This window comes from Anas platyrhynchos, chromosome 1 (genome assembly GCF_047663525.1).
Source record: "Anas platyrhynchos isolate ZD024472 breed Pekin duck chromosome 1, IASCAAS_PekinDuck_T2T, whole genome shotgun sequence".
NCBI classification, from domain to species: domain Eukaryota; kingdom Metazoa; phylum Chordata; class Aves; order Anseriformes; family Anatidae; genus Anas; species Anas platyrhynchos.
In genome coordinates, this window is record NC_092587.1 from 182,402,168 (window position 1) to 182,423,957 (window position 21,790).

General features: G+C 37.2%; 1 protein-coding gene across 6 annotated transcripts in view; it reads left to right on the plus strand.

Moving 5' to 3' along the window:
- The window catches only part of DCLK1 (doublecortin like kinase 1), a 240,859-nt gene extending 223,634 nt beyond the window's left edge, over positions 1-17,225 (plus strand). For 4 of the 6 annotated variants that reach the window (XM_072032599.1, XM_027470351.3, XM_072032600.1 and 1 more), the window contains one exon: positions 10,606-17,225. In XM_072032599.1, the coding sequence (XP_071888700.1) occupies positions 10,606-10,770 (165 nt within the window). In that variant the 3' untranslated portion in view covers positions 10,771-17,225. Of the gene's footprint in view, positions 1-1,159; positions 1,234-10,605 lie in introns of all 6 variants that reach the window. The other 2 variants (XM_027470372.3, XM_038174523.2) reach the window with 1 other exon arrangement.
- The last annotated feature ends 4,565 nt before the right edge of the window (positions 17,226-21,790 follow it).

Below are 21,790 nucleotides of genomic sequence, written 5' to 3' on the forward strand. Positions count from 1 at the left end.
AAAAAGGAATAAATTATCAAATTCCACACTTGTAATATAGTCATCAAGAAAAATTTAAATTTGCAGTTAGCTCGTAGCTACCCTTTAAGTAGTTCATAACCAGAAGCATGTTGAACCATTTTACTGAATTTAGAATTAGAAACTGTTCCCAGTGTCGGAAATATATGCCACGCTCTTACTGAAGCACAAAATGGCCTTTTCTCTTCATAGGGCAAAATGTGAAAAGCATCACAACTTCCAGTTTTAAAGTGGGCAGAGTGTCTCCCTCAAGATATTTACCCCTAAAATCCTATTTAACTCAGCTAATGATGTCTCAAACGTTTGCTAGTGCAGCACCAGGAGGGTTAGAGAAAACAGCCTGTTTTCTTTGTTCCTATGCACATTATTCTGCTAACGATAAACTAAACTTCAAAGATCTATATTCCTTAAATAATACCTCAAGCACACTTTACTGGACACAATGTTAAGTTCATTTCCATTTTGACTTTAATTGGTGCAATTTTAAACCTAATAGTTTTGTACTGTTATCTTTTTGAGCATGAGGTGTAAGCTGAAATGATAAACAATGTTATTCATGGCTCTGAGTAGTCCTCTCCAAGGTTAACGCATTTTTAGAAATGAATTACCATGATTGATGGGGTATCAAAACCTGATTCTTTTCATCTTTACACATTCCATGATTATGAAGCAGTCTAATTTAAGCCTTGTGTAGTCTGTCTAGCCTGCTCCTTGTGATGGTTGCACTGCATTTTTTAGAAATTATTAAACCTCTCAGTTTAATTGCAAAAGATAATTTTCCATTACTGGTACGTGCAACTTAAAAGGGCACTTCTGTCTTCGGAGGTAACAAGATATTTGTCAGACTTTTAAATGAATGCATTATGCATTAAGTAACCTATTTCGCAAACTCCATTTTAGCTTGAATAAATTGGCTTCTAATTTAGGAAGACAGACTCTAAAGTTAGTATCTTTTCCTTTTGTTTCTTTACTTTTTTCTTTTCTTTCTCGTCTCCGGTACATAGCTTTAGGATGCTAGATAAGTGCCTTCTGAAAGTGAAAACAGTAAATATTGCACTTAAATAAGGAACGGCTTGCTCTGGAGTCTTAATTCTTTAGCCTAATGTCGATCCACTGAGTTGCCCCGTTTCTCTCTGCTCAGCTGGACCACGGGTTTACCATCAAGAGATCAGGGTCTTTGGACTACTACCAACAACCAGGAATGTATTGGATAAGGTATGAGATGGTGCAGCGCCAACAGTCAGTGTTTCCATGGCAACGTGCTGGCAGTCTCCATTAACCAGTTCCTTCGGTGGATAAACATGCTTTTTGATTTGTTCTCCGGTCCATACGCTGCTTTTATCGGTTTCGTTTGAATCTCGGTTGAGATGCCACACACCTCCCCCCTCCCCATTCCCTCTCTTCACCCATCCCTCACACCCACATCGCCAGCTTTCTCTCCATCGCACATGCTCAGTCTCAGTTCCCCTTCTAGTTAAAAGGACAGTGTATATAGAAACCCTTCCAGATATGCTGGGGTGTGCCCCCCCTCCTATTGCTTCTTAAGGCATCCGCTTCCTGCCTGCTCCTGCCTCTAAACGCACGGAGCAGCAACAGGCTCTCAGCATATATATTTTCCTCCTTTTTTTCCATGCGAGATGTGGAGCTATATACTGTCGTTTTAAACCCACTGAACACAATCCTTACCTTAGATGGAACAATGCATTTGCAGAACGTAGTACGTAGAAACTCTCCCAAGTTCAATGAAATACAATGCATTGTATGTGCTGGTAAGCTTGTGTTTCTAACGATGCATTCTTTCTATTTTGTGTTTAAAACCCTTCTGATACCTATTTCTTTTTCTTTGATTTTTTTTTTAATATTGCATGAGTCTTTTTAATATATTTTTTCTTCATTGTGTAACTGTGCCAGGGTTGTCGTTAGCTGGCTGTATGATAAAATGGGTCTCTGGGTGGGAGGGGGTTATTTTGGAGCGGGGGCAAGGAGGGATCCTGTTCTGATAGCCCACACGAGGCCCACACACCTCCTCAATCAATCAAGGGCCCTGCAGTTTCCATCAAGTGGTTATTTGCTGGCTTTTTTCCTCATTATTACTCACAAGACCTGGGTTTTGATAGCTAAGGAGATTTTTATAAGTTTCTCACGAAAGCTGAGTTTTCTAACACTGTAATGATTCAAGCCTTTAAAAACTCGTCTGTGAGGTATTTCGAAAAAATCAGCAAATTAACCACATTGGCGAAACAGCAGAGCTGATCACTGCAAGTGTTCCAGTGAAGCAAAATTCCACCCCTGGATCATTTCACTGAGTGCATGGATCGGGCTGCAGCACAGTTTCCATAAAACCTAGCGGTTCCCACTGAGGATTAAGTAGATTGCGATATGGATGTTCTGGGGAAAGAAAAAAAAAATCCTACTTCTCAGCCAAGAAGTAGAAAAGTAGTTCCCATCCATCATTTAAACACTGGCTGGCAGGAATTGAGCAACTCTTCCACTCCGAGTGTTTGAATGGGTAGCAGTACCTGTAATTCTAGCCTATCGCACTTGTCTTCATGGCTATAACCTTCTGCAACCTGAAAAAAAAAATATAGGAAAACATGCTTTGTCTGTTTTGTCCCTTGGCATCATTCTTCCCAGGCTCCAGTCCTGTAACACAGCTAAGTGAGGAGACAGCAGCACAGCAGCTGTGCTTTTTGGTTTTGCTCTTGAAGAAGGGGAGAATGGGTCCTGAGTGCCCAGCTTCAGCCAAGTGTGATAGTATTAAAAGCATTTATCTTTTCCACTTCCTAAGGAAAGATGGCATTTTGTGTCAGGCAGGACTTTGTCAAATAGCTGCAAATGTAATGCCTTTTCTGTAAAACAGAGGAAAGCTCACAAGAGCATCACTGATTTATCTTTCCATAGTATAATTGCTACCCATGATCAGTTTACACTCCTTTTCTGCTTTACTACCTTTTATTTAGCTCTTCCCCCGTCCCTCCCCACCAAAATAAATACATTTAAAATCTGTCTTTCCATTTGTTATATAGAGTATTGGATATTTTTTTTTATTTTTTATTTTAATCCAGCTTCAGGGAGAGCAGACAACCAGAAAGGAGCCTGTGCTAGAGACCCGTCTCAGATTGGCCTTGACTCAGTTTAACTGCACAGCCCAGATTTTGAAACAAACCATATGCATTTTGGAGAGGTAGAGGGAAAGACTCCAATCCTGCAACTTGGTAAATAAATAAACTCTATAAAAATAATAATAAAAAAAGGCCATTTGACTAAAGCACTAGTAATGGCTGCCATCAGCATACAAAATGACACATCCCTGAATAATGGGCTGGAGCAGATGGGCGATAATCTCCCGTATTCATACATAAACTGCTCTGTTTTCCAGCTGGGGGCAGTAACAACAATGTTTATAATTAGTGCTTTCTAAACAGTGCACCTAGTGTGCAAAGGCAAATTGGGAGAGCAGGGCTCATAGGCGTAATTAGGAAATGCTATAACAGGGGTAGCTTAGAACAAGCCCTGGTCTGTATTTGTTCCTCTTTCATCTCCAAGAAACAAGCAACTGCTGTAGTGACCAGCATTTTAGTATAAATAAAACCATTTTCGATTTAGCAATTGTTTACTTTTAGTGGTAACTGCGAGCACAAATGCAAAGCATATGAAAGGTTCATCAATTTCGATCTATAAAACAGTTAATTTGTCACAGGCCCATGAAAATTAACCTGAATTCACAAGTACAGCGAAAAATGAAAGCAGGTCCCAAGGAAAATGTAATGCTCCCTTTGTTAGTGTTAAACTATTCATTTCTTCTCCGCTCCTTTGATCATTTTCATCCCTAGTTTCTAGCAGTCTTCTAAAATATCTTTTTAAATAGCACTATTTCCTCCTTCAATCAACCAGAAAACCTTTTCCTTTCTCTACCTAAGACTTTCCTATTCAAAGTGCCTCTAAATCCTAATTTTCCAACTGCTCATTTTGCATCCTGTTTTATTTCTTGTCAGGAAGATAATATGTACAAGTGTTTTAAGTGACAGGACTTTTTCGAAGTACTAAAATGCAACAAACCTTATGCCCAGCAATAGTCGTAGCCAGTATAAAATACAATGGATAGAAAACCTTTCAATATTCCACCAATATAAGGAGCAAAGAAACAAACAAACAAACAAAAAATACAGGGGCCAAATCACTGAAATCATTTAGACCCAAAGATGATAGGTTTGGTTGAGGCTATTCTTGATAGCCAGGAAAGGCAGCCTGGGGGTAGGTGGGTTCTGCCTATGGTGCATTCCCATGTTCTTTCACCCTAAATTACCAATGCCAACTCAAGTTAAAGACAGCAGAGATCACCCATTTCTCATCTCTGAGAAGTATTATGTTTGGGATTGTTTTTTCCGCCAAAGTCAGCCTGTTTGCTAATAGGTTAATTTCCAAAAGGGTCAAAAGCAATATATTAATCTACAATTTTCCTTCTGCTGGAACTTAGCACAAAAAATGACCACACAAAGTGACCACAAAAAATCCAAATGGATAGGATGGCCCCCCATTGTCCTTTAGAAATGTCTAGATTTACTTTCTTATGAGGAACTTTTCTTTATAATCTTCTTAATGGAGGCTTTTAACATTTTTGTGGCTCAAGTTTTTTGGCCTTTTTCTAACTAAACCAGAATATTAAGAGTGAAAGTATTTCAAGCCTTACTTCCCTTTTGCCCCAAGTGTTGCAATGGACAGAACTTAGCCTTCTTCAGCTACATTACCAACTCTTGCCAGTGGCAGCACATTTTGAAGACAATATTTTGAATAACTTGCCAACGTTTTCTTTGACACTGCCTAAATTTCCTTACTGGTTCTGGTTTATGTCTGAATCTTAACACGTTTTTAATTTGCTACTGCCAACATGGCCATTTTCTGCCTATTTGGGCGGCTTCAGAATATGAAGAGAACACCAGAGTGGGTGTATCTAATATAAAATATTTGTATAAAATATAAGTATATCTAAGATAAGTATAAAAAGTTAATGTATATTATTTTTGATTTATCTACAGACATGTAAAACTAAAGGAGTAAAATAAAACCCAGGAAAAGTCATTAAGTCATTATGGGAAAGTCATTAATTAGCTAAATAATGACAATAGCAAGAACACCAGTTACACATGTGTGTAATGAAATCATCAATCCTGTTGATAACGAATTCATAAAATACTGGATTTTTAAAGTACAGTTCTCTCTGTCCCAGTTTTAAAAAGTAGCTGAATAGCTCATTTGAAAATCCTTCATTCCAGTTTGTGTTTGGTACCTAATTCCCAGTACTTTGCATCTGTCAAGTTACTTACACCTGTCCCAAGTGGATACAGTACACTTTCAAGTCAAAAGGTAAAGGCAAATGTCTTGACAGTGGGCAGAGTGGTTGGGAATTAGGCTTGCTATCTGTAAAGTGCCATTTTAAATGCAGTAAAACCCTCTGTAAACTTAATACTGGTGAAAACAGACAAACATCTAAACTCATTTAAAATCTCTTCTCCTGCTCTTTGACTAAGAAAACCACAACTGATTTACAAACTATAAATAAAATTCACCCATGCAAACAACTTGGCACTAAGTCTCTTCCACGTGTAATTGAAACCAGCTGAGGAATTGTGTCTCCAAAAAGGGGGGATGTCAAAGAGTAAACACAGGCTTAAATATGGCAATATGAATTCAGCAGTTATACGTGTGGAATACTTATCTTTGTATTCACTCACCAATACTGTATGAAGCATACATCAAATTGATTTGATTTTCTTTCTTTTTTACTTTTGTGTTAGCAAAATTCCATGCCCGAAGTTACATGGTGCACTAAAGCACTGGCCTTTTGCATTTGGAGGTCTAGGTTCAAATCCACTCGATGGATTTGTCCCCTCGATGTGGTCATTTGCACGTCTCCAAATCACCATGTAACTTGACTTAGTTATGGCTTGTGCTTGAGGGGCTAAAAATAAATGTGTCTTTCACTCCTGGACTGAGGTGCATTGCAAACTTTGTAGCACTCTCCAAGAAGTGTCTGGAATCATGAATCAATCATACTTATATGTATATATATATATATACACACATATATATATAACCTGAGAAGCCAATGGAAAACAATATAAAAAGGACAGACTGAAAGGGTGCCTGGCGTGCCCTCATGCCCGTGCATTGTAAAGCTGCTGCTATTGCTTAATGGTCATTTTTACGGACCGGAAATCTGCCATTACATATCTCAATGTATCAAGGTCACCAGCCAGAAGCTTAAGGAAATAGGATAAAATTATGTTGGAGTGAGCATTTAAATACATCTGTGCACATGTGTGTATATAAAAGAATGCATGGGAAGATAAAGACCAATGTTTCAATGCATATGTCTATTTAATTCCACACACTAACAAAGCATCGCAAAAATTACAGACAAATTGCAAATATGTTCCTGCAGAACGAAAACAAGTGAAGGGAAGGGTTCTTAGATTAATGCATGAACAGCTGCATCCCCAGTTCAGTCTCCTAGCTGGTATGAATAATGGATGGGCTAAGAGGCAAAATGCAACAATAATGTTCTTTTATTAATGAAATGAATATATATCTGTATTTGGTAGCCAGCAGTAAATTAAGACAAGTGAAAAGAAAAACAGGCACTGCTTGCTTCATAAAATGCTGTTACTTCAATCCAATAATTACTGACCTGACAGAAAATATCTCCCCACAGCTAAAATAAGGTGCTTCCTTCTGCAAATCCCACATGTATATCAAAGCAGCTGTAGTTTTTGAATGTCTGTTCATAAACACAGACTTCCACATCTTCCAAGAGTAAAAGAATTTGTATGGAGCAGGAGTCCTGCAACATCATGAATTAGAGATCAGGAAAATGATGTTCCCTATGGTAAAATCCTAGAAACTTACTATATAGATGACATATTACTATATAGATGGCAGAAACAATAATTTTAAAATCATGCTATATTACTTCAAATGAAATGTATTTCCAAAAAAAAAAAAAAAAAAGGCTTGTTAACTATTTGGTACCGGGTGTCAGGATTACTAAATGTTGATGCAAAATACATTAGTGCTTAATGAAGTGCTTCAGACCCATCAGCACCAAACTATTAAAGGCAATCCACTTATCTGCTACTGGATAAGAAGCTCTACATTTCCTCATATGGATTGTAAGAGGACAGCCACATAGCTTAAATAAGAACACCATACTTACATTTTAGTTGCCATTATTATCATACAGTGCTCAAAGTTCTCACTCTCTCACCTCAAGCTGAGAAAAAAATGTCAAAATGTGATAATGAAAATCTGGGCTTTGCAGCCCTCTGAAGCATAAGTGCACTTCAGATCCTCTTATTATTTATTGAAGGAGTAGCTTAAAGTAGAAATGCCCTGAAAATCCATAATGGACCAGTTCATGCACTGGTCAACCACCCAGCTGAATGATGAAATAATAAATCTATTAAGCCAAGGCGATGCATATAAAAGGACTTGTTACCAAAATAGCAATAATAATGAGAATGCTGATTTTGTAATATCTCACATGCACAAGAGGGTACAGTAGGTAAGATGACTTACAAAACACATGCAATCAATACTCTGAAGTATATTGCCCCCTCCTCTGCATTGCAAAGCATTAATCTAGCATATTTTGAAATTGTTTGGAGGTAAAAAGTAACTGACCTCATTAGAGGAAAAGTAACATCTGTGCAGAATGCAGAATGGCTATACTGAATGGCAGTATGATGGACACTGGAAATGCAAAATACCACTGTAACATTGGGTGAAATAAACCCATTCTTGCAAGTCCAGCAGGAATTGAGTGCTCTGTTTGTGTCCAGAACTGACCCATTTTGCAGTTCTGACATGTTAAAACACAGATGTTAGAATACAATCCATGTATTTTTGATTTCATTAGATCAGTATTCCCTTCTTTGACTCACACATTTTTGTTAACCTTGTTGGGTGAGAAAGGCTCTGTCTCAGCACAAGAGAGTAAGCATATGCTGCCACCAAGTCTGCCATGGCTTTATAGATAAAAGTCAATCAGACCAAATTCAAGGGAGACTTTAGGTAAAAATGTAAAGAAAAAAAGTCTCAAAAATATCTCAGGAAGTTTTTGAAGGATTAAGAAGCCAAAAATACTTGGTCCTACAAACTGTAGCATAAAGTGCCTGATTAGGTAGAACCATCAGGGTTTTTTGCTTCTCTAACATTTTTGGTTGTTGAGGCAAGAAGTGCCTTTACATATATTTAAACAAATAGCCCCCAAAGCTTCCTTAACAATAGTAGAAATGCAGTATCTGGGATTTTATTTTTAAAGGCATCTCTAAAATGATGTCATGATATTTAATTGTCTAACTAGTTTTGCAGTTTCACAATTTTGTCCTTAAAAAAAAACAACAAAACTCTAGGCTAAACTTTAAAAAGAATCTTTTATTCAAGAGTATTCACTTCTGTGTAACTTAATTTTAAATACTTTTTTTTTTTTTTTTTTTGCATATACGTTTACCATTCTCATGTACCAGGCTTTAAAAATAAATTTTGAATTTAATACAAGCATTTTTATTTATTCGGCCAGAAATGTTTAACCTTCTCAGAGGAGAGTATCTATTACCACAGGATGATGTGATGTGGTTTAAACTTTAAATAAATGCTTATTTCCTGTAAGCATAAAAAAATCTTTTAAATGGAAATCTGTATTTTATAGAATGGTAATATATGCCATTCTTTTCAATTTTCACACAGAATTACATACTGTATGCAGTATATTCACTGTGTGTAAAAGATCTAGGTATTCTTCTGTTTCACATTAAAAAATAATCAAAAACTGAATTGGTTCAAGGCTAAGAAACATTGAAGGCATTGAAAATACTAATGAGAACTCTTAACCGAAAGATTAACAGTAAACAAAGAAACTCTCAGCAGATGATAAGTGTTGGATTTTGTAGCAATTATTTAAAATACAGGGATGAACTTATCAAAGTTAATTATTTTACCCACTTAAAGTAGTGCTCTGTAGGTTCTGGACGCAGAAATAATAGTTCAGCAACTTAGCCTAACTAAATCCATTTGCTATAGTAGCTCTGTACTCTTGTCCAACTTTCTGTCTCTATTACATCATTATTGAATGCTGATTGCATTATTTTAGAGCATGGATTGCTATAATGCTATTCTGCACTGGTATGATGGATTTAGTTTTCATTTTGTTCTCAAAAATATGTTGGCTATAAATGCATCTCTGCTCTCCTATGAGGCTCACACTATAACTGGTACATTTTCTAGAGAAATCAGTCATGTATATCTCAAGAGAAAACAATAAATCCTTTGAAGCAGAGTAACCTTTTGGCTGCATTTTTTTAGATGGAGATTTTCATACTAGGGAAAAAAATACAAGACTTAACAGTTAAACCTATTCAGTTCTCAAAGTTACCTTTGCCTGCAGTGCCATGACCAGATATTTGTTTCCATTTTGTGGGTCATCTTACTAGTCACCTGCCTTTTTCCTTTTTGCTTTTTTGTAAACAAATCATGGGTCATATTTTAAGAAATCAACACTGCTACAGAAAGCAGTTAACTATGCGTCAAAGTGCTCTTGCTGAATCAAGGCCATCCCGTTGAATTTGTAATTTTACAGTGCTTTCAGGGACTGCAGTCTAATGCCCTGTAATCAGGAAAATAGTGAAATCCAGTCTCATGTTTGAAGTCAGACTTGGACTGCCCTTACCTGGGTTGCAGTTTCACCTTGTAAATGTCTCAGACAAAGCAGAAGAAAGGTTGTGGCTAGAAGTTACAGCCATCTTATTAAGAATTGCATTTTCAACAGTAGCAGAAAATGATCCAAAAAATTAAAGCCCATCAAGTAAACATTCTCCTTCCCCGCTTTTGGATTTGCCATCCATATCTGGACTCTAGATTAAAATTAGCAGACTATTTAATTTGATAGACCTTGGTTAACAGGAAGAGACAGGATGGTCAGGCTTAAATGGGTCTCTCCATCAGAGCTCTTCAGTGTTCTCCCTAAGAACATCCATTGAGTGGCATGAGGAGGTGTCGAAGAGCTGGGCTAGCTCCCCTCAGTGTTTGTTTTTCCTCTCTTGTCTGACAACTTCATCACAATCCATCTTTGTTAGCCAATTGCACTGATTTGAACATGGGTGAGTGTGTATCAACCTTCATTAGGTCAAATCAAAGACAAACATATATCTCTGCCTTGCCTGTAGAAACAGATTTATACTTTGAGAAGGGTGGGGGGAAGGTCAGTTGGTATTTGGCTTGAAACCTGAATCTATTAAAGTATGAAATTAATAGCATCCAGAAGTAGAACATATGGCATCCATATATATGGTACTGTATCTACTTGATGATGTCACACTTACCTCTTAAGGTTTGGGAAATGCACTTTTTAAAGCATTTAGCTATGTTGTGGGCTAAACCTTTCAGACCTGACTGAATCAGAACAGGTTTAATTTGGTCTGAACATTTATTATCCCTGGTATTTCCAGGCCACATACAAACTCATGGTTTTCATTAGCTTTGCATTTCACACACAGCCTAATTTCATTTATTCTTATTTTATGCCCCTGCCAGACCACCGCTCTTGATAAGGAGAGGCAGGTTTTCCGACGAAGACGCAACCAGGATGTGAGGGGACGATACAAGGCACAGCAAGCTCCACCTGAACTCAACTCCGAATCGGAAGACTATTCACCAAGTTCATCCGAGACTGTTCGCTCACCTAATTCACCCTTTTAATAAAACACTTTTACTCAAAAGTCTTGGCTTTAACCCTTTGAGACCCTGAAAATCCTTCAGACCTGTGTGAGGTGATTACATCCGATCTATCCAGCACTACCTGCTGGGATGTTGGAACACAAAAGGGTGCTTACAGAATCTTTGTAAGAATAATTTCCTAATTGATTGAAATACTTGTTCTCTGTTTAGATTGCAACTTGCTGCTAACATGATCCTCAAAGGGTTAAGGCTATTTTGCTTTTTTATTTCAAGATAGAAGCAGTGAATGTTTTCATCAGTGAAGCTAGGAACTGCAGTATGTAATTTTAGCACATGTTAACCCTCTGAGTAAATGATCAACTTAAATCTTGACAGCCCACATTAGGGCTTTATTCTGGCTTTTTTGCTTTTATACGCACGTATCTTTTATGGTACCCTAAAGTTCCTTGCTAGTTTCTGGCCAAAACAATATCTAACACACTCTTGCTTACAGGCTTTAAAAATAAAAATAAAGTGAAATCAACATATCTTCCACTGCAGCTCATTCTAAACCTGCATTATACGTCCATAGAAAATTGACTGTTGTTGGAAGATACTGTGCAGAATAAATGGGAAATTCAGTTCAGGGCAGCCTCAAAGTTTACAGAAGATGACATGATGATGGCCACAAAAGGTTGCTTCCATATTGTTTACTACTAATGACAATGCAGTGTCTTGGGAAATGGCTTGAGGATATGTTCTGTCATGTAATGGTATGTAATGATCTGGCTGAGAAGTTCCTGGATCTTTTGCCTCACATTCAAAAATGTACAGACATCCTCTCAGCATTATCTGATTATTCCATAGATAGCCACAGTTATTGATGTGGCAAGAGTTAAAGATTAAAATTGAGAATTACCCTTAAAATAGCTAGATTATTTCTAAATTGGGGAAGACCAAGTCATTTAATATATATGTAAAGCCTAACCTGCATTAGTGAAAGTTTTGTCTGAGAGTGGATAAACTAAAAGACTCACCAGTTATATTTGTAATATTTCATAAAATGGGCATTTACACAAAATATACATATTTTCCATTTGTTAAAACCTTAATATAGCATTATAGCATTTAACTATAATCATAAAATTGGCTTCCACAGAAATAGTAAGCTTCATAGACTTTTGCTTCAAATGTGATAGTTTGAAAGAAAAATGATTATAAATTCACTCAAAATTCCACTGGAATGAAAAATGCAGCTTCCAAAATCCTATTCTAAAATAAAATAAAATAAAATAAATAATAATAAAAAAAAACATTAAATTTATACTTTATCTTATTGCTCACATGAAATTGACGATATTTCATGTTTTCCTCTCTAAAGTTAAAATTTTGTCATGGTGTTTTTAGAGTCATAAAAATGTGGTTTCCTCTTTCTTCCTACCTCCTTCCCCCCTTTTTTCCTCTTTCCTTGTCCCTTTCTCTTTCATATCTTAAAAATAGAAATATCAATATGCTGCCCAAAAAGATATGCAGACTTTGCTGATCTTGCTGGGAAGTATAAATAAAGTTTGGAGGAACAGGGCAAGTTGCCTAGAGCGCAGTTTCTGTTCTGAGTTGTGTTTGTACACGGACCTATCACTATGAGCAGTTGTGGTACTGAACTTGCAGCTTGTTGGATCTGGTGTAATGCTCTTTTGCATTTCTAGTTGCAAGTATCAAATGAATTGTACTTTAAAAAACATTGAAATTGTTTTGTTTCTCCACCCTTTAAAATGCATCTTTCATTGCCTACATCATGAAAATTTGTATATTAAAAGCTTTGAAGATTTTGGATACAAGAATTTCATCTTGTGAATCTTCACACAAGTGATACAAGTATTTCATACAGAATGCAATTAACTTCACCCAATGTTAAACTAGAAGTGAGATATTTAGTGTTAATTAGATCTCCAGACTTCTTGGCAATACAGGGAGATAAGCATTTCCAGGTTTGATTCATCCCATCTGTCATGGGCACACATTTTAGGAAGGACTCATGCTTTGATTCACCTATTGCTCCCGCTCCTTTGAGTATAGAAGGAAGCACTGATAGAAGCTTACATCAGACACTAAACTTCACATGATTGAGTTTACTAGGTCGAATTGCACCCTAAGTCATTAGGAGACTGATCTCTGAATACACACCCACAGGCAGAAGCCCAGTGCCGGCACATGGGCTCAGTTATTCTAGTTATAACCCGAATAACAACATTTTAACCTAAGTGAAGCAAATAGGTGTCTTGTTGGAGAACTCCACAGGTGCAAGAGGTGAAGGAATAAAGGAACTGCCATACCTAAGTCTTCAGACTTTTGGGTTTGGGAAAGGGCTGCATTTATGCATTATCCTTGATCATGCCCATCCAACTCTAGAGTCCCTTCAGAGAGAAGTCCCTTGGTTGATAGGGCACAGCCACTGCCATTGTGATGTTAATGGCCATAGTTTGATAACATTTGGATAGGACAGGGATCATTTTATCATGGGACCAAACTCTCTGCTAAGGTAAATTCTCACTTGCCATTTACTTATCTACATCACTTTTTAGTAGGTCAGGATCTGGCACGTGTTTTTCCAGAATGGTCCTTCCCACATCGTATTACAGCTATCCCTTTAGAATAGATGCAGCTCAACCATGTAAATGCTAGACACACATTTGGTAACAAAAAGCTGTCCATTAATACCACATGCTCCTTGACTGCTGGGAAAATTTGGCAGGCTTAAAGCAAAGGCTAATGGTCATTCTTCTTAATTAGAGAGGGAGATCGGGAGAAAAAAATAATATAAAAACACATTTCACCTTACACAGGAGAAATATTATTCAAAAACCCATCTGGGATTTTTGTATCGCCTTTGCTTTGCTTTGGAATACAGGGTTGTCATTAAAATAAGATGTTTGGCTCCTTCATCTTACACCATCTTGCACTACTTAAAATGTATGTAGAAATAATCCTAGATCCTGAAATCCCTACTCATCCCCAGCGTCTTCTGTGTTTCTGATCTTTGGTTCATGTTTTATGAACATAACTATAGAAATATTTATTTTAAGTTATTTTAAGGTCTGTGAGAGATTGAGTTTCAGACTGCTGATAGCCTCTTTTTAGGCTTCAAGGAAAAGTGTCTGAATATTTAAACTGTTTTAAAAGAGGTTTTCATGCTGGTTTTAAATATATTTGTATATATTTTAAATGTAACCATATATATCTATATATACGTATGGTTTTGTGGATATAGTAATGGTTCAGGCTTGTTTGCTAGCATCTGCCCCTCTTCTTGTGTAACCTCTAAATTTCTGGGGTAAGTGAAGGCAGAATACATGGCCTAAAAATAGTTGAAACACTATTGGGAAAAGAAAAAAGAAAAAAAAAAAAAAGATAATAATCAAAGAATCAGAATATTTCTAATGTGATAAACTGAGAGACAATATAGCACACCTTGGTCATTTTATTGTAACACATACCAGTTCTCCTGACTGCTTCCTTCATTTCACTTTTGAATCTTCTTTGCATCGTATTGGTGCTAAATGTGATGAGTTTTGGTATTTTTTGTTTCATTGTTTTTGTTTTGTTTTGGTTTGAATGCATATTATGTATAAAAGACCAGCTTCCTCCCACCAAGCTTATGTAGTTAACTGAGATGGATGGCAGTCATGGTAGGCACCATCCATCATGAAGGAGATGGAGAGAAGCACGTCCACAGGGTGACTCAGGTCATCTAATATTTGGTCTTGAAATGCCTGTCGGTCTGATCTAAGTACTAACAGGAGAATAGAACAGGATCACTTCCAGCTTCATTCCTCTCAATTAAATGTGAGTGGGGATAACGTGGACTCCACCCTAAGTGCAATATTCCAGTGAGTTTGCACACAGTAAGCAAACTTTAATGTTAAAATGTAGTGATACGTCATAGGTGATAGCACAGTGAAATGGTCCTGAAATGGGCTTCCTCTCATCTAGATGCATCCATCCAAGAGTTAAGCATCTAATCTAAGGCAATCATCTCAGCTTCCCTTATGGTTCCCTTATAGAGACTAGCTTCTCTAGCGGATAATTAAAGTTCTAGGATGGAAGAATTGCTCACTAGATGAGGTGGCTAGCCCGAATATATTTTGAACATGATTTAATAGTTCATGACATAGAAATTAATTTCTCAGTTAAAATTTTCATAGCATTAATGTACAAAAAAAATCCAGAATACCATGGTTATACTCAGAGGGTTAACAGAAAAGCACAAGGCATGCTGATTACATTGGTGTATCCAAACTGCTTTGCTTTTTTAGCCAGTGTTTGCTGATTTTTTCAGAAAATTCTTGAAAAATTTCAAGTTTGAAATAATTTAAGTGTTGTTGTTTAAGGAATTTCTATAACCAAATTAATCTTATTTTTAGCTTAACTTATCACAGGAATAATATGTATCATTGATGCAGTGTAAGTCTGTAGTTCTCAATTTTATTAATTCCACAAGTGATTCCAGAAATCTCTCTTTTTTTAAGTACTTACTCTAGAGCTTACAATGGTGGCATAGGTGACTGAGACTGTCTTTCTTATTGGTAAACAAACAATATTGTAATTTCAAGAAAGTCCTAAGAATCAGCTTTTCAGTTTGGTAGTGTACTAGTTAGGGGAAAGCTATCTATCTCATGACATGCATTGTGTAAATCATCTTTGTAGATGAAGATCGTTCATATTAATGAACACTTTCTTTTTCCTTGACATTGTAGCAGAAACTGTTTACTTGTTAATGAACAACCAATACATTAATTTGCTTCAGACTGTTAGAGGGGAAAGTGAGATTCCAGTCATTGACAATGTTATTGCTTTACAGTAGCCCTCATCTAATTTAAATGTGGTGCATACTACAATAAGCAAAGCCAAACCTGTGAATAAACTCCTGAAAAAGCCTGGTGGGTCTTTATTCAGTTGGGTGCTTGCATACAGTAGTGTGTGACAGCAGGAAGGCTTTCAAGAATTGTTGAAATGAAAGTGATATATCCACAAATAAGAGCTAAATTGCAATCCTTTCCCTATGGGGCATATATGTTTAAAAAGAATAATAATAATAAAAAAAAAAAAAAAGAAAAGAAAAGAAAAAGAAAAAAGAAAAATTGGCTCAGAGGTTTGCAGCACTACTATATTACCACAGGGCAAGCGCATTAAATCATTGTTATATTTGCTAGCCTGGGGTATATGTTAGAAAATGGCATCTTTTTTATTTAGTCTAGATTGTGGGCAGGGAGAGTTTTCCTAATATTATTGCAGTGCCTGCTAGTGCTGCCATGGGTAAGGCTGTGTTAGTATTTCCATTATAACCTCTTATTCTCAAAGGTTTTTAATTTGATCGTAAAAATTGGCTTCAGGCAGAAACTTGGCATACAATTTTTCAACTCAGAGTGATTCCTTTCCTAAAATACAGGGAAAATCATCTTGACCCCTTCAACATTTATTTTCTAACTGTACACAAACATTCACGTACACAGACACAAATCGGAGCACCTTAAACAAAGGCCAATTTATGCAGCCGATTCCAAATGTGTTATGTTTTCAAGCATATCTTGCAGGCCTTAACTACAAAGCTGACAGCTCAGAACTTTGGGGCATTTTGAAAACCAGGGAGAAAACTCAGTTATCAAGAGCAAAAATGTTCCACATGTGGGACGGTTTTATTTCAACGTGACGAGCATTTAAAGCCTGTGCAGTAATGGGGTTGTATATATACCCCGCCGAGTGCTCATGTAATTCCTAAACCCATTAGTGTAAGTCATTCCACGTAGCAAAAGCTAAATGTGAATAAGCTGAATTTCCCCATAGCCTTGGGAGAGGAAGCAGTTTCATCTTGTGCTTTAGAGTAGCACCATGGACAAAGCTGACATGCCACCAGCCAAAAGTGTCCAGAAAGAAAAGAATCAAAGGAGCATGTTTTCTCTTAAAGGAAAAAAAATAATGTCTGAATAAGACAGGGTTGAAAGCTCACACTGAATAAGAGAGGTATTAAAAGCATTTTCAAAAGCAAAAGTATGGAATCATGCAACTATAAAAGTGCAAGGAGCCACTCAGTATAATGAATCCATGTGCGGAGCCAATCAGCTACTAATCTGGAGCAAATTTACAGCTACAAACAGACATAATTAATATACAAATCAAGCACACCCAGCGGCAGATGGAATTGAAATCCTAGTTCTTTTAGCAAACATAATGCAGACCTCTTCCTCGTATATTCACTAAATGAGACCGTGTGTAGCTGTTTGAAGTTGTGTTACATACAGGCTGGTGGGGAAATTAGGTGTTCAAAAAATGACTGTAAATTAATTTTTTTTTAATACCAATTCCACAGCATGCTTCTACCTTAATGGTTCCTTTTGGAAAATGACAGCTTTCAAAAGTGATGTCTATGCATTTTTTACTTGTCTGCATATATACTTGGATAGCCCATGCCAAACACCTTCAATAAAAACTGAGTTGCCATACTGAGGCTGCGCTTTGTATTACCTGCAATTTTCTGTGGCTGTGGCCAGGGAAAGGACCAAAACAGTCACAAAATAAAGAGCCACAGAGTGACCCACCTGTAATGCTGATGTCTACATAATCCTTCCTAGTGACTGACTTGGAAAAGAGTCATGAACTGCAAAGCCAGGTTATTTCTGATAATGTTTGGGGAGGGAGTGTTGGGGAGGGCTTGCCTTGTTTTTTTGTTGTTTTTTTTTTTTTTTTTCCTGCATTCACCTGCTAGGGTACCCAGCACCTACAAAATGAATTGCCTGCACCACCAACGTGGCTACATGTTCTGTCAAGCCACAAATAAATGTCAGATTGGGAAAATCTCTCCTTACGTTATATAACAGAGCTGGGAAAAAAAAGATGGGTAGAAGTTAGCCATGATGAATTTAGACTGGCATTTTGAAGATGGTTACTGACTAACAGATCAAACAGATTTTAGAGCTTTTTTTTTTTTTTTTTTTTTTTTTTTTTCTCCAATAGGAGCATTGGAGTCAAGAAACTGCAATTAATTTTCAGGTGGAACTTGATCTGTTTATGAGAAACTTGCTTCTAGAGGTGTTTCTGATATATCCTAGTATGTGTTTTCCTGTTGTAGGAATAGATTGGACTCAGAAACTGAGAAGATACCTTGTATTTTTACATTCCTAACAGGTTTTAAAGCTAGCGATGAGAGTTATTCATACACTTTTAATTTTAAGTGCTTGGAGAAAAGAAAGAGGTGGTGATAAAGAAGTCTTACTTGTCCAGAATTACTCTCAAGAAGAACTGACATTATAATTACATCTGTTACTACTACTACTACCACCATTGCCATTCCGAGGCAATGACTTTTTTAACCTTGGCATCCCATTAGGTACCGGTAATGCTGTTAGCATCTGCTAACAGGACAAGAAGTGTCTTGTATGAATAACAGCACCTATACATTTATTAAAGCAAGCAAACAAGAACAAAACAAAGAAACAAAAAAAAAAATAACAACAAAAACAACAAAAACAGGATGCCAACAGCTATTGAAGCTGGGGTCCACAGTACAGTGAGATTTTGACAACTGGTAAGAATGAGAAAGAAGATTATTTGCAAAGACGCAATAGATTGAATGTAACATGGAATTGCTGGTTCTGTATCTTGCAAAGGAGAGTGATACGACTTTTTTTCTCTTCAGCAAATCCAAGCATATCAGAGAAGGCAAATAAGCTTTTAAGATACAAATTAAATTTCTGACAATTTGGTGTTCATGAATCTTAACTAGGTGTAGTCTTTGTGAAATTTCTTTGTTAAATTACTTCTGTGTAGTTGGGAGTTAAAACTTAAGGTGGGTGACATCAGATCTTGACAATTCCTGTCATTGATTTTTCAGGGGTGGGAGGAATCGAACTGACTGATGCTAAAACCAGAAGTAGGTTAGGAGAGGCATCTCCAGAGAGAATGGGAGGAAGGGGACTCCCAAGTAATTCCCATAGGCCAATTTATCGCTTGCCATTTTTGCTGATCTTTGGTGTCTCATCTGAGGGAAAAAATATTACTCAAGCTGGTCCAAGGTTAAAGACATATCCACTATAACTTATTTTTTATTTTATTAAGAAATTAATAATAACCTTTTATATTCTGCCTGAAAGAAAATTGTTAAAGGATTAGTTGAGTGTGAAATTAAATAGAGCTTTTCTCATGCATGCTAAAAAGCTATCCAATGAACTGGTTGCCTTTAAACAAGTTTCTAAATAATTTCAATTTAGCAAAATTTTTGTTTCCTTTGAAAAAAATAAGAAATTCATTAATTGCCATGTGGTTTGAGTGACATCTTTAATTTTCAAGATACTATATATATTTTCTAAATGATATATAGTGCTGCAAAAATCAGGAGGGAATACAAGTGATATTTTTCACATCTTGCCATTTATGCTAATAAATGTGACTGAGCAGGAATAAGGTCCAATATTATCACCTTATCTTATAAGTTAAGTTTTTAAGAGGTTACTTAATTTTATTTAAAATGTTTGCTCTAAATTGGTAATTAAACAACAACAGCAAACAGAAAAGGACAAATCACTTAATACTTCAGCTGTAGTCTCAACTTCTAATGAGCTCGTGTTTCCTGAGCAGAGAAGCATTGCAATATATTTCAATTCAGTCATCACAACCAAACCACTAAGGACTTATGTAGAGCTGCATTCCTGAGAGGCTGTGCACAGGCTTTAAAAATTAGTCATGCAGCCACATCCTAGCTTTCCCACATAAACCTCTGCACTGACATGAGTGAGTTTTGATAAGCATGATTTTTTTTTTCAAAAGAACTATTCAAAAAATTTGCACTTCATGTGTTAATTTCCCAGCACAGGAAGTGAGTTTGGGTAAGCACATGGAAATCAAATATAGTTGTGGACTGACAGCTTTTGTATCTGGTGCCCTTCAACACTATACATACCAGCTCTCATGAGAAATGTGAATACTGTTTTACAGTGGAACCCAGCTAAATCCCACTAATGACTGGAAGATTCATTGTAAACGGCTGGATTTGGGGAATTAGCAGGTGAATGAAGAAATACGATAAAAGACCAGAGGATAATGCACTGCACAGTGTACTTTTTCATTTGTTCTGACAATTGATTTAGTTTTAATTTCATACTTCATACATTATCAGTAAGTGCTGGAGTGTAAAAGCTACAAATAAAGAGTCTGAGTAATATGAAACCCCACCAGGGCTCTCTGATTATTTTTGCTGAAAGGCAGAAAAAGTGCCATTTTATCTAGGTTGATAAAAGCATGTATTTTATCCTCCTCTCATTTACAAGCTAATAGTTGCTATTTAACAGCTGGTTCATAGAACCGTTCTTGATGGGGGAGATAACTGCAAAACTAGAGACTCAAAATCAGTCTGTCTAGAAGATGAATGTGTATCTTCACAGGGACTATAAAGAGACAACAAGGTCATAGACACGTGGTACCACAATTTCCCTTTTGGACTTCCCAAAGACTGTGTCTTACTGACAGCACGCGTTTTTGGCATGGTGAAATGAAGGCTAGTGTTGCAAGCCCACCTCAAACCTTCATAGACCTTCATTGTCTTCAAAATAAACATTCTCCTTCTTCTCTACCCCATCCCATACACCTGCAGCCCCTCCAGGCCACTCATTTCCTTCTCCTTCCTACACACCCCTTCTCTTGTGCAGTGCATGTTGTACATCCAGGTGGTAAAACCCATCAGAGAAACTACTCCAGGGGAATAAAAGAGTTTTACTTTAACCACCTAGTTCTCTTAATTGCTTCAATGCACCAGCACGCAAGTAGAAAGAGTGTGACAATGTGGCTGCTGCTGTGGGAAGGTGGGACTGCTTTCAAGAGAAGTGGTGGCTTCAAGTGTAGATGTGAGTAAGGGACAAAGGCCAATAAATGTTAGTTGTTGTCTGTTGGGATCAAGTTCCACACTTTTTCTGTCTTTTTTTTACATCTAGATCTTTCAAAGATTTATTTATCTATTTATTTATTTTGAATGAGGTGAAAGAACGGGGTGATCTTGTGAATAAAAAAATAGAATTATAAAAGAGGAAAGACTCAGAGGATGTTGGGACATGATTATTTATATTTAAACATTGCATATATTCAGCAAAACTGTGAATATCTGGTGAGACAGCATCACATTTCCCTTCAGACTGCCTATACATGTGTGCATTAGGTTTTTCTAGTACTTTCTAAATGACCATAGTGGAAGATACACACAGACTCCATCCTGTAGTCACTTGCCACAAGGTGGCAAAAGATATGGTTTCATCATCTGTTTCCACTTGCTGGCCGATATGTGCAAAGGCCACTACTGGAAACCTTAAGCCTGAATGCTGCTTTAGTCACAGCCTTTTTCTCTGCCGCAGAGCTGTGCTGGCCAGGCAAGGTTTTCATTTGTGGTGATGTAGGCTGAAAACGAAACCCTGGCACAGGAAGGCTTAGCATGGTTGGTCTCTGCCATAAAATATCAGCAGCCTGGAGGCTCCTCTGCACTGTGCGGTCATCGTCAGCTCCAGACAGGGTAAAAATGGATGTGTCATTAAGTATCTGGCTAAACGAAGACTGGTGAAATCCTCTTTTTGACCGACATTTGAACCGATAAACACCTCTGCCTAAGGAAGAGAACAGCAAGGCAAGTTCCAAGCAAAAGCTGAATTGGTGTTTAATTTCACTGCTAATATTAATATTGGACTAACAGTGCTGTTGCCAGGTGTCTTGAAGCATCCGACCAAGAAAAAGTCACTCCAGTGGTTCGCAGCTGTTAACAAATGGGATGAAGGAATGACTTAAAGCTGGTGCTCTCCTGCCTCTCTGCTCTCACAGTGTCCTGCAGCCATCCCAAAGTTACTACCAGCATGGGTTGTTCCTCAGCTAGTTTGAGATGGCTTGCCCACATTTGAATTGAGGGTCACATCCTCCCCACACTCCCCAGTCTGATACTGATAACCATCAAATGATAATGCTTCTGCAAGGGGACTGAAAAATGCAGCTACTGCATTTGTTGCCTCTGTCCTAGCCACAAGCATGTGCCAGGCAT